At 48.4% G+C, this 13172-nt stretch overlaps 1 protein-coding gene across 2 annotated transcripts in view; it reads right to left on the bottom strand.

The window, feature by feature from the left end:
• Nucleotides 1–13172, bottom strand: part of NAB1 (NGFI-A binding protein 1) — a 61792-nt gene that overhangs the window by 7494 nt on the left and 41126 nt on the right. For both annotated transcript variants that reach the window (XM_077319482.1, XM_077319483.1), the window contains exon 5: nucleotides 6502–6609. In XM_077319482.1, the coding sequence (XP_077175597.1) occupies nucleotides 6502–6609 (108 nt within the window). The remainder of the gene's footprint in view (nucleotides 1–6501; nucleotides 6610–13172) is intronic.

Below are 13172 nucleotides of genomic sequence, written 5' to 3'. Positions count from 1 at the left end.
CTGACGTAGCAAAAGAGTCTTATCCTTGATTGGTCAGGGCATCAGTTCAAAGACTTCCTGGTTCCCAGTTGTAAGATTTCCCTCATTTGGGGCTCTGTTTTCAAGTGACTGCGCTCCAGAATCCCACACTTCTCTCAGCAGAGATTTTGCCTCCTGGATTTATTTTTCTCTGTGAGGCTGCTGCTGCCTCCCCCCTCCCTCCCCCATTCAGGAAAATAAAGAAAGAGCCTCATGCTGCACTTGGCTCCTCCCCAGCTTGCTCCGGCTCAGAAGTCAAAAGACAAATAAAGCACTCTCCTTTAATCCTGGCTGGATTTCACACCCCCCCCCCCTCATTCAGGAAAAGAAAAATAAACAAGCAGCTTCATGACCACCACTCCCCTCCCCGCTCTGAGCTTCCCCAATCAAGTGCAGAACACTTTCAGTTTCAATTCGGGGGATAGGAAGGAGGAAGACCCAGGTTCAAATTGAACTGAATTCAGCAGGATCGACAACGGAAAAAGTGAATTAAGTGCCAAACCAGCCCAGGTCTGACCCTGCTTAGCTTCTGAGAACAGATGAGATCGGGCCAGGCTGATCTTCTAGTCCCAATGAAGACCCTCTGGAAATTCATTCCTTCATGATTTGGAGCCTATGGTGGATTCAAATTAGCCAGCCTTCCTTTCTCGTATTTTTATATATGTTGTATCAGGCCCCTGGCCTTTGTGACCAGCAAAATTATACCTTTGATGAACTCCTCTATGAACGTATCCATCAGCACTGGATATTTTGGAACTTCCTTTAAAAAGCAATCCCACCCAAACCCCAGCATACCAACTTCCAAAAAACCCTGTGGAATGCTCTACTTCTTACACAGATCTCTAATTACATTTTGCTGTCTTTAATTTACATACAATTTCATTAAGTTGAAAGAACTTAGCAAATGTTATACTCAGGTGTATGTAATTAAATTCTAATTTTGACACAGGGGAAGGTTAGAGCGCATAAAGAGGGGGAGGAGAGGAGTCTGAGCATGCTATTTTTGCCACAGAATATCTTATGTGCCACCCCTACTCCAGCTAGGGTTACCAATATCAAGGTGGGCCCTGGAGATCTCCCAGAATTGCAATAAGAGAGAAGAAAAATGGAAATCCTCCAGCAGCTGCACTGGCTCCCGGTTGAATTCCGGATCAGGCTTAAGGTGTTGGTTATCACATTTAAGGCCATACGCGGTTTGGGCCCAGTGTACCGGAGGGACCGCCTCTCTGCCTACACCCCTCAAAGAGCCTTGCGCTCTACCTCGTCCAACCTCCTGGTGGTCCCTGGCCCCAAGGAAGCCCGCTTGACCTCAACCAGGGCCAGAGCTTTCTACATTCTGGCCCCTACCTGGTGGAACGAGCTCCCAAAGTAGATTAGGGCCCTGACGGAACTTGAACAGTTCCACAGGGCCTGCAAAAGGGAGCTCCTCCACCAGGCATTTGGTTGAGGTCGACCAAACCACCGCTTCCAGTTGGCCACCAAACTCCACCCCCCTACGACCAACACTAATCGGTTACCCACTGGGTCCAGTAAGAATTGAGACTCTCACAAATTCTATTTTATAACGTTATAATTATGATCTTGTTAAGTTCATAGAATCATAGAGTTGGAAGGGGCCATACAGGCCATCTAGTCCAACCCCCTGCTCAACGCAGGATCAGCCCTAAGCATCCTAAAGCATCCAAGAAAAGTGTGTATCCAACCTTTGCTTGAAGACTGCCAGCCATTATAACAAAAACATTATAAGTTATTGTTATAATGTTATTACTGTTATTGTTATCTGTTACCGTATGTTAATTGTATCCTTTCCTGTTTTCTGTAAACCTCCCTGAACCCTCGGGGAGGGCGGTATATAAATATAATAATAAATAAATAAAATAAAAGGGAAGAGATGGGGAGGCTTCAAAGAAGGGAAACGGGGGGGGGGGGATGAGATGCCCCAGCACAAGTCCTTACAGGTGTCACCTCAGAAGACATGGAAGGCCCTGGGGCAATGGGGCAGGGACACTTCTTCCGCACCTGAAGTCTTTTGATGCTGTCAGCCTATCAGTGTGCAAGGAACACACAGGGGTGCAGTGCCAGGTCATCAGGGTACTATCAGATGGGTCTGCTATAGGGAAAGGGAGGCAGGCAGGTGGTCCGGTTTGTTGACACAAGGAAGCAGCTTGAGACAAACACAAATATGGAAGAGGAGAGAACAAAGGGAAAGGAAGTTCTCATGCTAAGGGAGCACACAGAGCTAAGGGAATGGCTTGTTTATAGTCCCCCACTTTTGTTGGCTTAAACAAAAACACATTTCTAGTACTGCTTTGCAAATATCGAATCCCTTTACAAAACATACTGAAATATTTCGGGACCCAGCAAAAAAAGAATGCACTGAATAATCTGTTTCATTCGAAGTGCAAAGGGCATAGTTCAGGAACAAAGATGTTTCTCATTAAAAGGGAGAACAACATTTACTATGTATTAGTCAACAGAGCCCTAAATCTAAAATTAGTGAGACACTTTCAAATGTTATTGAGATCTAACGTGTACACATATAAATATTTCAAGGGCAACAAGGAACGTCTACTTTTAAAAAACAGTTTATGCCAAGATTCCACTCAAATTTATTTGTGGAAATGGCACGGTCCAAGTTTTGTTGTTTGTTTTTTTAAAGATAAATCCAACAATCTGCCATTCCGAAAAGAGTAGGATGACAATACATGTGTGTGGAATAAGGGTGTGAAAAAAAATGTCTAGAAAAAGAACAAGGCCTTATCCACAAGAAGAGAAAAAATTAATTATCCAAGCTGAAGAACCTGCGAAGGCCTGTATAAATTACTGGTGTGAAAAAATTATTCTGAACTCCAAATATGACTGATTTTTATTGAAACCAAGCATATTTGGGGAATGAAAAGGACGGGAAAGAATATCTTTGGGGGGGAAATGCCATTTAAAATGACCCGTGTAAATTAGAAAGAATCAGAAAATTAGAAAGAAAACTAGTGTATGCATTCAGGGGTTGGGGAAATATTTCCAGTTCCTAAGCGCCAAAACAATGCCAATCTTTTGTTTTTTTTATATGCCAGTTTTATGCCAGCTTGGATTTTAAAAGTTATCAATTTTTTCCCTGCTCAGACACCACAGAATTTTTATGCCTGTATAAATAAGTAAATGTGGATCTCACCGAAAACCCATGGGCGTCTTGGTACCTGCTGATACCTTTCTTGGTGCCTGGCAACTGCCTGTAGAAAGTGGGTGGAGCTTTTGCCCAAGAAGGCTTCTAATTGGCCACTGGAGCTTTGATTAGCTGTGCAGATGTTTTAAAAAACATTTCAACAGCAGCTGGCACCACAGCACCAAGATCTTCACTGCAGGTTTGAAGGGAAGCTATGGCAGCCACTGTGTGGCTTGCTCCACCTTCTGCAGCAGCCATTTTGTGGCTGGCTTTGCCTCCTGCAGCAGCCATTTTCTGGCTGTGCCCGAAATCCCAAAATTCCAAAAGTGTTCACAGGCTCGAAAGAATAGGGGACCCCTGCTTTAAATTTACACTTAATATTTTAAAGATACTTATAATGCAAATATATTAATGCAGCACACGCCACTTTCCAAAGTGTGAATAAATAGTTCAAGTATCCTCATTAGAGAACCCAGGAATGCAATGTGTAAAGCAGCTCAGGGATTAAATGAATTAATAAGCTTTGCTGTATCTGCTAATAAACTGGCCAGGCCCTGTGTAGACCACGAATGCTTGCACACCTGGGCTGATTCTGCACTTACTTTGTTTTTTCCATTATCAATCATGCTGAATTCAGATCAATTTGAATCTAGGTCTCCCCCCGCCCCGAACTGAAACAGAAAGTCTTCTGCACTTGATTGGGGAAGCTCAGAGGGGGGAGGGGAGCGGTAGTCATGAAGCTGAACTACTTTTCCTGAACTGGTGAGGGGGGGGGGGGGTCGGGTGAAGCCCAGCCGGCCTTAGTGCTTTATTTCTTTTCTTTTGACTCCTGAGCCAGCAGCAGACTCTCAGAAAATGAGGCAAATCTCTGCTGAGAGAAGTGTGGGCTTCTGGAGTGCAGTCACTTTAAAACAGGGACAGAAACCTTGCAACCGGGAACCAGGAAGTCTTTGAACTGACACCCTGGCCAATCAGGGAAGACTGCTTTGCTATCAGGCATGGAGCAGGAAGTTAATTCGCAAAAAGCAGAAATCTACACTTATACTGGAGTCAGTTTTTCAAATATCGCGACTTATATCCGCTCCTGGATATTGTGGGGAAAAGGTAGGGTCACCGCAGATCAATCATGCATGTTGTAGAGGGAAAATTTTAAGCCCCCCAAATCAAAATGGAAATCGAATTCAGTGCAGAGGGAAGGGATTTATTCGAGCTGGGTGGTGGATTAAATGCCCCGTGCAGACTCGACCTTGGACTCACACTCAACTGAATTAAGGAACTCCACAGGTATGTTGAACACGATGACTTGTTAAGCTAGCCAAAAGGCAGTGGGGGGAGGGGAGTGTAGAATGTTTCAGAAAGGGCATAATGACAACAGGGTGTCAAATTAATGGGGGTAAATTTGGGTGGAAACAGAAGAGACTCAGTGGGAAGATTTTACCAAACTGAGTGGAACATCCAAACTCCTTCCCACAATATTACGAGGAGTCGACACTGAAGTTGTCTTTCTGTAATTTGAATTTGGACTAGATAGACCTCTGGCCTGATCCAGCAGGGCTCTTCTGATGTTTTGAGGGCCTCAGCCTCTATGCCCTCTTACTGGCACTCCAGAGGAACTGGCTGGCCACGGTATGAGATAGGATGCTGAACTAAATGGACTATTGGTCTGACTCAGCAGAGCTCTTCTGATGCTCTTAGGAAGGCCTCGGCCTCTCTGCCCTATATTATGTCCTCCAGAGAAACTGCTTGGCCCCTGTGTGAGGCAGGATGTTGGATTAGATGGATCTCTGGTCTGATCCAGCAGGGCTTTTCTGTTTTTCTCAGCCCTTATGCCCTGTTGCTGGCACTCCAGAGGAACTGGCTGGCCACTGTATGAGATAGGATGCCAAACTAGATGGACTATTGACTGATCCAGCAGGAGTCTTCTGATGTTCTTAGGAAGGCCTTGGCCTCTCTGCCCTGTATTTTACCCTCCAGAGAAACTGCTTGGCCACTATATGAGGCAGGAGGCTGGACTAGACTGACCACTGGTCTGATCCAGCACGACTCTTTCTATGTTCTCATGTTCTTAATCAAAACACTGGCCTGGAAGGATCACTGAAGAACAGTGTAAGGAAGATTTGGGGCAGTTCCCTTCAAACCTTCGTGGGTTCTACCAATTGCAGAGAGTCAACAAACACACTGAGGCTGAATGGTTGAAAAAAGGCTGAAGAATCTATTTTTAAAAAAACACTCCAGAGATACATAAAACCAGAGAATCAAAAAGGATACACTGTGTGACAGAAGCCAAAGGGCGGCCGTGTCTAATTCTGCCTCCCTCTAAAACTGGGAGATGGATGAGGTTCAGGTTAATTGTAATTCTCTCTGAAGGAACCTTACACACCGCAGAGTCCCTCTTGATGGAAATTAGGACCTGCCTGAATGAGGCTCTCGGTCTAAGAAACCCTTTCCATTTATAACCATAAAATCAGAGTCCAGTAGCACCTTTAAGACCAACAAGGATTTATTTAAGGCATGAGCTTTTGAGTGATGCGTCTTAGCCGGGCAACAGAAAAGATGTGTAGCCCTGACCGTTTGGCCCAGTGGTGCTTTGGTGTGACCCAGGCAGAAAGAGACTGGGCAATCTGACGTTATCACAGATCCATCTGGGGAAGGCTTGGCAATTTCTGGTGGGGCTTGGCATCATGCTGTTTGTGTTAGCGTTGTGGTGTTGTTTGTGTTGGGGAATTAAACGAGAGCCTGGCCTGTCCTCCCAAACACCAAGTGAAACAAAACAGCCTTCAGATTTCTCATTTTCACCCAAACCACTTTCAGATCAAGTCTGTAGCAGAGCAACATGCAAAATGGCCAAACGGATCTTGCCTTCTGCCACACTCATGTAAACAGGCATGCCATCGACATGTACCTACAAGCGTGTAGTTCGGCCAAGGCCCTGCTCTAGACTTCGGACGTGGCTTTGGTACAGGAGTAGCTCTGTGTTGCTTCCATGTTTTAATGACAGGAACGGGTGTCCTCAAGGATCCTGACGCCTACTCATTTATTTACTTCCTTGCCTTCCGAGTAGCGCCGCCGAATAGATACTCCTCTTGCTCCGGTCCCCGGATGCACGTAGGTATCTTTCAAAAAACAACTCCTCAAATCTCCTCTCGCCTACCACTCAACACAATTATTTCGTTGAGCAATTTATAACCATTTTAAGCAATTTATAACCATCACCCCGGTCAGGTCAGAACGACCTCTGAAACTGCGGCCGGTGGCAGACAGGTGGGTGGGGGCGGCTTTTGGGCCTTTGTCAAGAGCCCCAACGAGAACGAGTGTCTATTTACCTGCAAACCAAGGTCCTCGCACTTCCCTTTGGACAGCGCCTGCTGGATTTTGACTGAATCCTGCTGGTAGAAGCTCTGGACCGCGTCTTGGAAATCAGAGAAGCCATCCTGCAAACATGCAAATGGAGGGGGAGGGGGAGAAGGCATTAAAACACAGTCTTCTTCCAAGCTGGAAATTAGCATCGCACCCAAGAGATGTTCTGCAGCAGAGGTTGTTCGCAATGGCTTAATTTGAGAACGGGAACCGAGGATTTTAATAGACACGAGCAAAAAGATTCAGTGGTAGGTTGTTCTGTGTGGTCTATGTTTTTTTTCCAGGAATTTTAATTATGAATATTCATAGAGTCTGCCTTTCGCCATTTCAAAACATGGGGGAAGTTAGGGATCGCCAGTTTCCATTTGTCGCCTCCTGGAGATCTCCTGGAATTACAACTGGGCTCCAGATTACAGTCCCTCTGTGGAAATGGGCTAGCTGGGTGTAGTGGTTAGTAGAGGAGACTTCTAATCTGGCGAGCCGGGTTTGATTCTCCGTTCCTCCTCCACATGCAGCCAGGTGGGTGACCTTGGGCTCAACACAGCACTGATGAAGCTGTTCTGAACGAGCAGGAATATCAGAGCTCTCTCAGCTTCACCTCCCTCACAGGGTGTCTGTTGTGGGGAGTGGAAAGGGAAGGCGATTTTAAGCTGCTTTGAGACTCCCTCAGGTAGAGAAAAGCAGCATATAAGAACCAGCTCTTCTTCTTCTTCTTCTTCAGTAATATCAGGGCTCTCTCAGCCTCACCTCCCTCCCAGGGTGTCTGTAGTGGGGAGAGGAAAGGGAAGGTGAATGTAAGCAGCTTTGAGACTCCTCCTCTACGACAGTCCACCTGGCTAAGGTCCCTCCCTTCCCCCAAATCCACCCCTTTCCCAGGCTCCTCCCCCCCACTTGACAGGATTGATGTATGGCCATGGAGTACTTTTATTGCTTAATAGCTTTCAAAAAACAGCAACTCTGGCTGCATTCTGTGACAGAAGGCTTGGTTGCAAACTAGCACCACTAAGGAGAAATGTATGGGATACGTTACTCAATGGGCAGAACTGGTGTGATGGCACAGAATGTTCACAGACATTTCCGCTGCACATGGAATGCAGCTATCAGAATGTGAGCAGCTCGTCATTTGCTAGAGAAGGAAAACCTGGCTGGTACCGAAAATAGGAATATTATTGTGGGGCTGGATAAAGACTAGGGGAAAGATCCTAGGCAGCAGGGAACTGACGAGGCCGGATGAAGGAAGATTTTCAAGCTATCATCAATTTTGCTCCCCCGTCTGTCGTATTCTATATTTATTAAGCTATTTTTATTCCACTCTTGGGCTCCAAAGCAGCTTACAACAACAGAATAAAAGGAGAGCACGAAATACAATGAAGCACCCACATCTAGAACCAACCCCTCCCCGAATTGCACGTAGCCAGAACAGAAAAGAACGTGGCAGATCATCGGCGAGACAGACAAGACAATGTGCCTCAAATTACCAAGACTAAGCAGCCTCTTCAATAGCAGACTCTTGGCTCTCTCTAAAACCAAACCAAACAAGCCATGTAAAGAAAGGGAGCTCCGCTGTTCTGGCACTACCACTGAGAAGGCCCTGTTACGCACAGCTGTACACTGGACTTAAAATATCTATCTATCTATCTATCTATCTATCTATCTATCTATCTATCTATCTATCTATCTATCTATCTATCTATCTATCTATCTATCTATCTATCTATCTATCTATCTATCTATCTATCTATCTATCTATCTGATTTCTATATCTCCCTTCCGTATGGCTCAGGGCGGTTTACATACAACATGGGGGATACATGGAATAGGGCCTCTGTCTGCATATTATGCTCTGCTCTGGATGTCACCAAGATGTCTGCAACTGTAGTCGAACTGGACTTCTCCAGGGAAGACATGGCTGTTACCCCGGGAGGCATGTTGGGTCCTACGCCATGCACCTGAGTATTCAGGAAGTATTTATCCACCTCCAGGATCCCCTGGACCTTTGTCTGCAATTCTGCAGTTCTTTCCTGGCCCCCTAAGATGCTGCCTTCATCATCTATGCTGGTAACAGAAGCCGTCTAGGACAGTGGTCCCCAACCTTTTTTAGGCTGGGGACCGGCAGGGCATCGGGCCGCGCCCGCAGGGACCGCGCCCGCGCGGGCCACGCCCACGCTTCGGGCCGCGCCCGCCGGCCGCGCCCGCGGATCGGGCCGCGCCCGGCCGCGCCCGCCGGCCGCACCCGCGAGCCGCGCCCGCAGATCGGGCCGCACCCGCGGGCCGCGCCGGCGCGGCCTGCACGGGCGCAGCCCGGCCCTCATTCCTTCTCCCCGCCCTCCCGCAGTAAGAAGCTTCCCGGGCCGCAACCTTGCGGCCGGGGAAGTTTTTTACTGCGGGGGGGGGCGGGGAGAGGGAGCCGCGGCCCGGCGCCATGGCCTTTGCGGCCCGGCGCCGGGCCGCGGCCCGCAGGTTGGGGACCACTGGTCTAGGATAGCAAGAACGAGTATACAGTCATTGTCAGACTGCTGGAATCCAAAAAGACAAAACACAATCCCCGGAGGGATGGACCAGAACCAATGGGATGAAATTAATACAAAAGAAATTCCGTCTAAACATCCGGAAGAAGTTCATGACAGTCAGAGTGGTTTCTCAGTGGAACAGGCTTCCTCGGGAGGTGGTGGGTTCTCCATCTTTGGAGATTTTTAAACAGAGGCTGGATAGCCATCTGACGGAGAGGCTGATTCTGTGAAGGCTCAAGGGGGTGGCAGGTTACAGTGGATGAGTGAGAGGGTTGTGAGTGTCCTGCCTAGTGCAGCGGTTAGACTACATGACCTAGGAGGTCCCTTCCAACTCTATGATTCCTTAATGGGTCCATCCTGCCCACTGTAACCAATGCAAGCTTCAGGCCTTGAAGCTCAAAGCTCAGTACATTAAAATGGCAGGAAACTTAGTAAAAATGCTATTGTGTGGGATGAGAACGACTTGAGAGGTTAGGGGTGGACACTGCTGCCCCTACCGCTAGCCCAGGCAAGCCCTATCCTGTCAGATCCTGGAAACTAAGCAGTCTCGACCTGGCTAGCCTTTGGATGGGAGACTTCCAAGGATTTGGGTGGGAGTTCCCCTGGCTATGATGCACACGCCGAACAATAAATAACAACAAAAAATAATGATACTGCTTGGAGAATCATAGAATAATAGAGTTGGAAGGGACCTCATGGGTCATCTAGTCCAACCTGTCGCTTATTCCTCTGTGCATCTTAGTTTAGATGTACGCACCCTGCAAGAATACCCCTGCAGCCACCAGTGGCAACTCTTGAACTCGCTCCAAACTCATTTCCCCCCCGCAACAGCACTCCTTTCCAGTTGTACATTGGGAGAAAGGTGGATTTGTGGGAAGTTATTAGAAAGGGGGGGGAGTGGATAGATGAGGGGAAGGAGAGACAACTTTGGTGGACCTCGCCTCTTTTGCTCCATGTGCCCTACTCCGGGGAAAGGGGGGGTCGGAGAGGAGGAAAACAAAACCAAAAAAAAAAAAAAACGAAATCCCTGCATGTACAAAAGCCGCACTTCCTTCCAACTTGGCTGTTCTTGAAGCAATTTCTTCAAGCAGATGTTCCCAGTCCCACGGGTGCTTTTCTTCCCCTCTCCACCAACACTTCTCTCCTATACGAACGACAGATTGCAATGCTTCTGTTCTTCTTGATCCGCGGGGAGCGCGAGAGAAAGAAATCCCACACTTCTCTCTTTTCAGCCCGGCTTGGCAGTGGCGTGGGTGGGCTTTCACCCTCCCTCCCGTTCTCTCTTTCTCGTGTGTGTCCCCCCCCCTCCCGCGCTGCCTCCCACGCTCTCCAGTGCTGACAACAACGCCCAAGTCTTTTCCCCCCTCCCCGCCCCTTGGTTTCCCCCCAGGTGCCGTCCACCCACCCCAAAGCCTTTCGGATTCAGCGTCCCCTCCACCTCTATTAGGGGCAGCCAGTTCGCCTTCCGGATAGCCTTTTGGACACCAATTCTGCAGGAGGGCCCTGATCTTTCCCCATTCCCTCCTTCCTGGCTTCTGAGCAATACAGCTGGCAAGGAAACCTCTTCCTGTCCCCTCTTAGGTGCCTTCCTCCCACCCCAAAGCCTTTCAAATTCAAAATTCCCTCCACCTCCCTCAGGGTTTGCCAGCTCGCCTTCCAAATAGCCTTTGTGCTTCTAGTCCACAGGAGGGCCGCGATGTTTCTCCGCTTCCCCCTTCCCCTCCCCGGGCCGCCCCGCACTTCCTCCCTCCTCCTGGGCTTGTCAACACTATATTTGGAAAGGAAACCTCTTTCCCGCACCACGCAAGATAACAACCGGCTGACAATGACAAAAGACGCACTCCAAAGGGAGGGGAGGGAGGGAGGGAGCCACGGGTGACGGGCTCTGCTCTCTCCAGCAAGGCGAAACAGCTCCTGGCATGGTTGTCACTGACTCATTAGAGGTGACAGAAAATTAAGGGGGGGGGAGGAGAGACACCCACACTAGGTCCACACTCAGCAGGCCCCTCCGGGGAATGAGGAGGCCGGTTTGACAAAGGGCGGACTGCACAGCGGTTCATACGTGCAAATCCCGGTTGGCTGCGGGTTCGTTGCATTCCTTTTGCCGCCCACTCCAACTCCTGGAGCCTTGTCATTTTCCAGGAATCCCCCCATCCCCCCCCCCACCGCCTGTACACTTTCTTCCCACGGCTTACCCACCCACTCCATCTAGCAAAGGGAGGGGAGGTTGCACTGGGGCGGAGGGAAAGCTTTTTGCAGGTAATTGGGTGTAATTTCCCATCTCTCCCCCCCCTCCCTCTTTGTATTGCTTATGAAAAAAGTGGGGTGCTCCTGCAGAGGAGAGGTAAGGCAGTACGTTTGCCCCCACGGCTCTGTTGAGGAGCCTCAATCTTCATGTTCCTTTTTTTTTTTTTTTTAATGTTCCTGTTATTGAGGGGGGGGGGGATCTCTCCACATGCCTAAGGCAGTCATTTCTACCTGTGAAAAAAGGAGGTGTTAAAGGCCTGAAAGGAATATATTGGCAGTTGTTTTTTTGCACCCACTGCTGGGGGTCGGGTGGGGGCACGGGGGGCTGGCTGACAGGAGAAAAGCCAAGGTGGTCACTGGCCGTGCTCTCTGGCACTTAGTCCTGCCCTGAGGAAAATAAATGGTCAGGAATTGGGGGGGGGGGGGGTTGCCGGATCTCTAAAGTCATGCGACAGCCGTTGGCAGCTTGCAAAACATTTATTTCAATGTTCTGAGGGCTATTCGTCTATTTCCTTCACTTGTGCCCCGCCTTTCCAATCGAGATTTACTACCTCTCCTGCTACAGCAGGGGTAATCAAACTGCGGCCCTCCAGCTGTCCATGGACTACAATTCCCAGGAGCCCTTGCCAGCATTCGCCAGCGAATGCTGGCAAGGGCTCCTGGGAATTGTAGTCCATGGACATCTGGAGGGCCGCAGTTTGACTACCCCTGTGCTACAGTTTCAGCACCAAGCACACACAAAAATAAAGGTGTGTGTTAAAACTTGAGTATCACAAAAATGTTTCCCCTTCAGATGCTGCACGACGACTCAATCGTTTCTGTCGTTTCTTTTTATTTATTTAATTACTAATATAAATAAATGAAAATATTTACAAATCAGACCTATCAATAAGCGCCCAGAGAAGTTTTATCTTGGAACTTGGAACAAAAATTCAGACCATTTCTCAACGAAATTATCCAACGAATTCTTAGATTTACGTGTATGTCTGCGCACATCAAGTGAAGCTTCCCAGTGACCAAAACCCAGGTACCTTCAGGAGATCCGCCAGCAAAGCCAAAACTCCAGAAGATCTTCCATTGTTGTCCCCCAAGCACCAAGAATACAGTGTTTCACTGCCCCAGACATAAGAACGCAAGGGAAGCCATGTTGGATCAGGCCAAAGGCCCATCCAGTCCAGCACTCTGCGTCACACAATGGCCCAAACCAGGAGGTCTACCTGTGGGGCCAGAACTCCAGGAGCCCCCCCCCACACACACACACACTGTTGCCCCCCAAGCACCAAGAATATAGTGTTTCACTATCGCAAGCATCACTTACAACCCTGAGAGTGAATGACCTCCCAAACCTGCTATTGTGAACGTATACCACCATTTCCATTGTCATAAAGTTCAACTCAGAATTCCTCAGACAACCACCACATTCCGGCCTTCTGCTAATTTCCTGTTAATTCCCTCTAGCTCCCTTTTGGGTTTTCTGGCTCATGAGTCCCCCCTTAGTGATGTCCTCAGGATATTTCCAGCACAACACTACCTCTTCTCAGCCCCCACCCCCCACCAATCATTAGTCTGGTTACCTACAGGGCACCCCCCATTAGACCCCCCCTTCAATACATACAGCTACTCCCATTTCCCCTCCCTTTCTACAGTATTTATAGCGCCCTTTTTCAAAAAAAGACTCAAGGCTCTCCCCAGTGTACAAAACTTCTCAGAACTGCCTCATCCCCAGCAATATCTTCTATAACCAGATCATATTTTCTGCTTTCCTTCCAGGCGCAAACGAGTCTTTCACAAACTCTCCTCTCTTGTCAGATTTCGAATGTCTGCACAATAGCGTTTGATAGACTCTTGCCTCAGGGTAAATTGACCAGAGAAGCTAAGAA

The sequence above is a fragment of the Paroedura picta genome, chromosome 2, assembly GCF_049243985.1.
Source record: "Paroedura picta isolate Pp20150507F chromosome 2, Ppicta_v3.0, whole genome shotgun sequence".
NCBI lineage: Eukaryota > Metazoa > Chordata > Lepidosauria > Squamata > Gekkonidae > Paroedura > Paroedura picta.
Note: the sequence above shows the minus strand (reverse complement) of the source record. Positions and strands in the feature narration are given on the sequence as shown.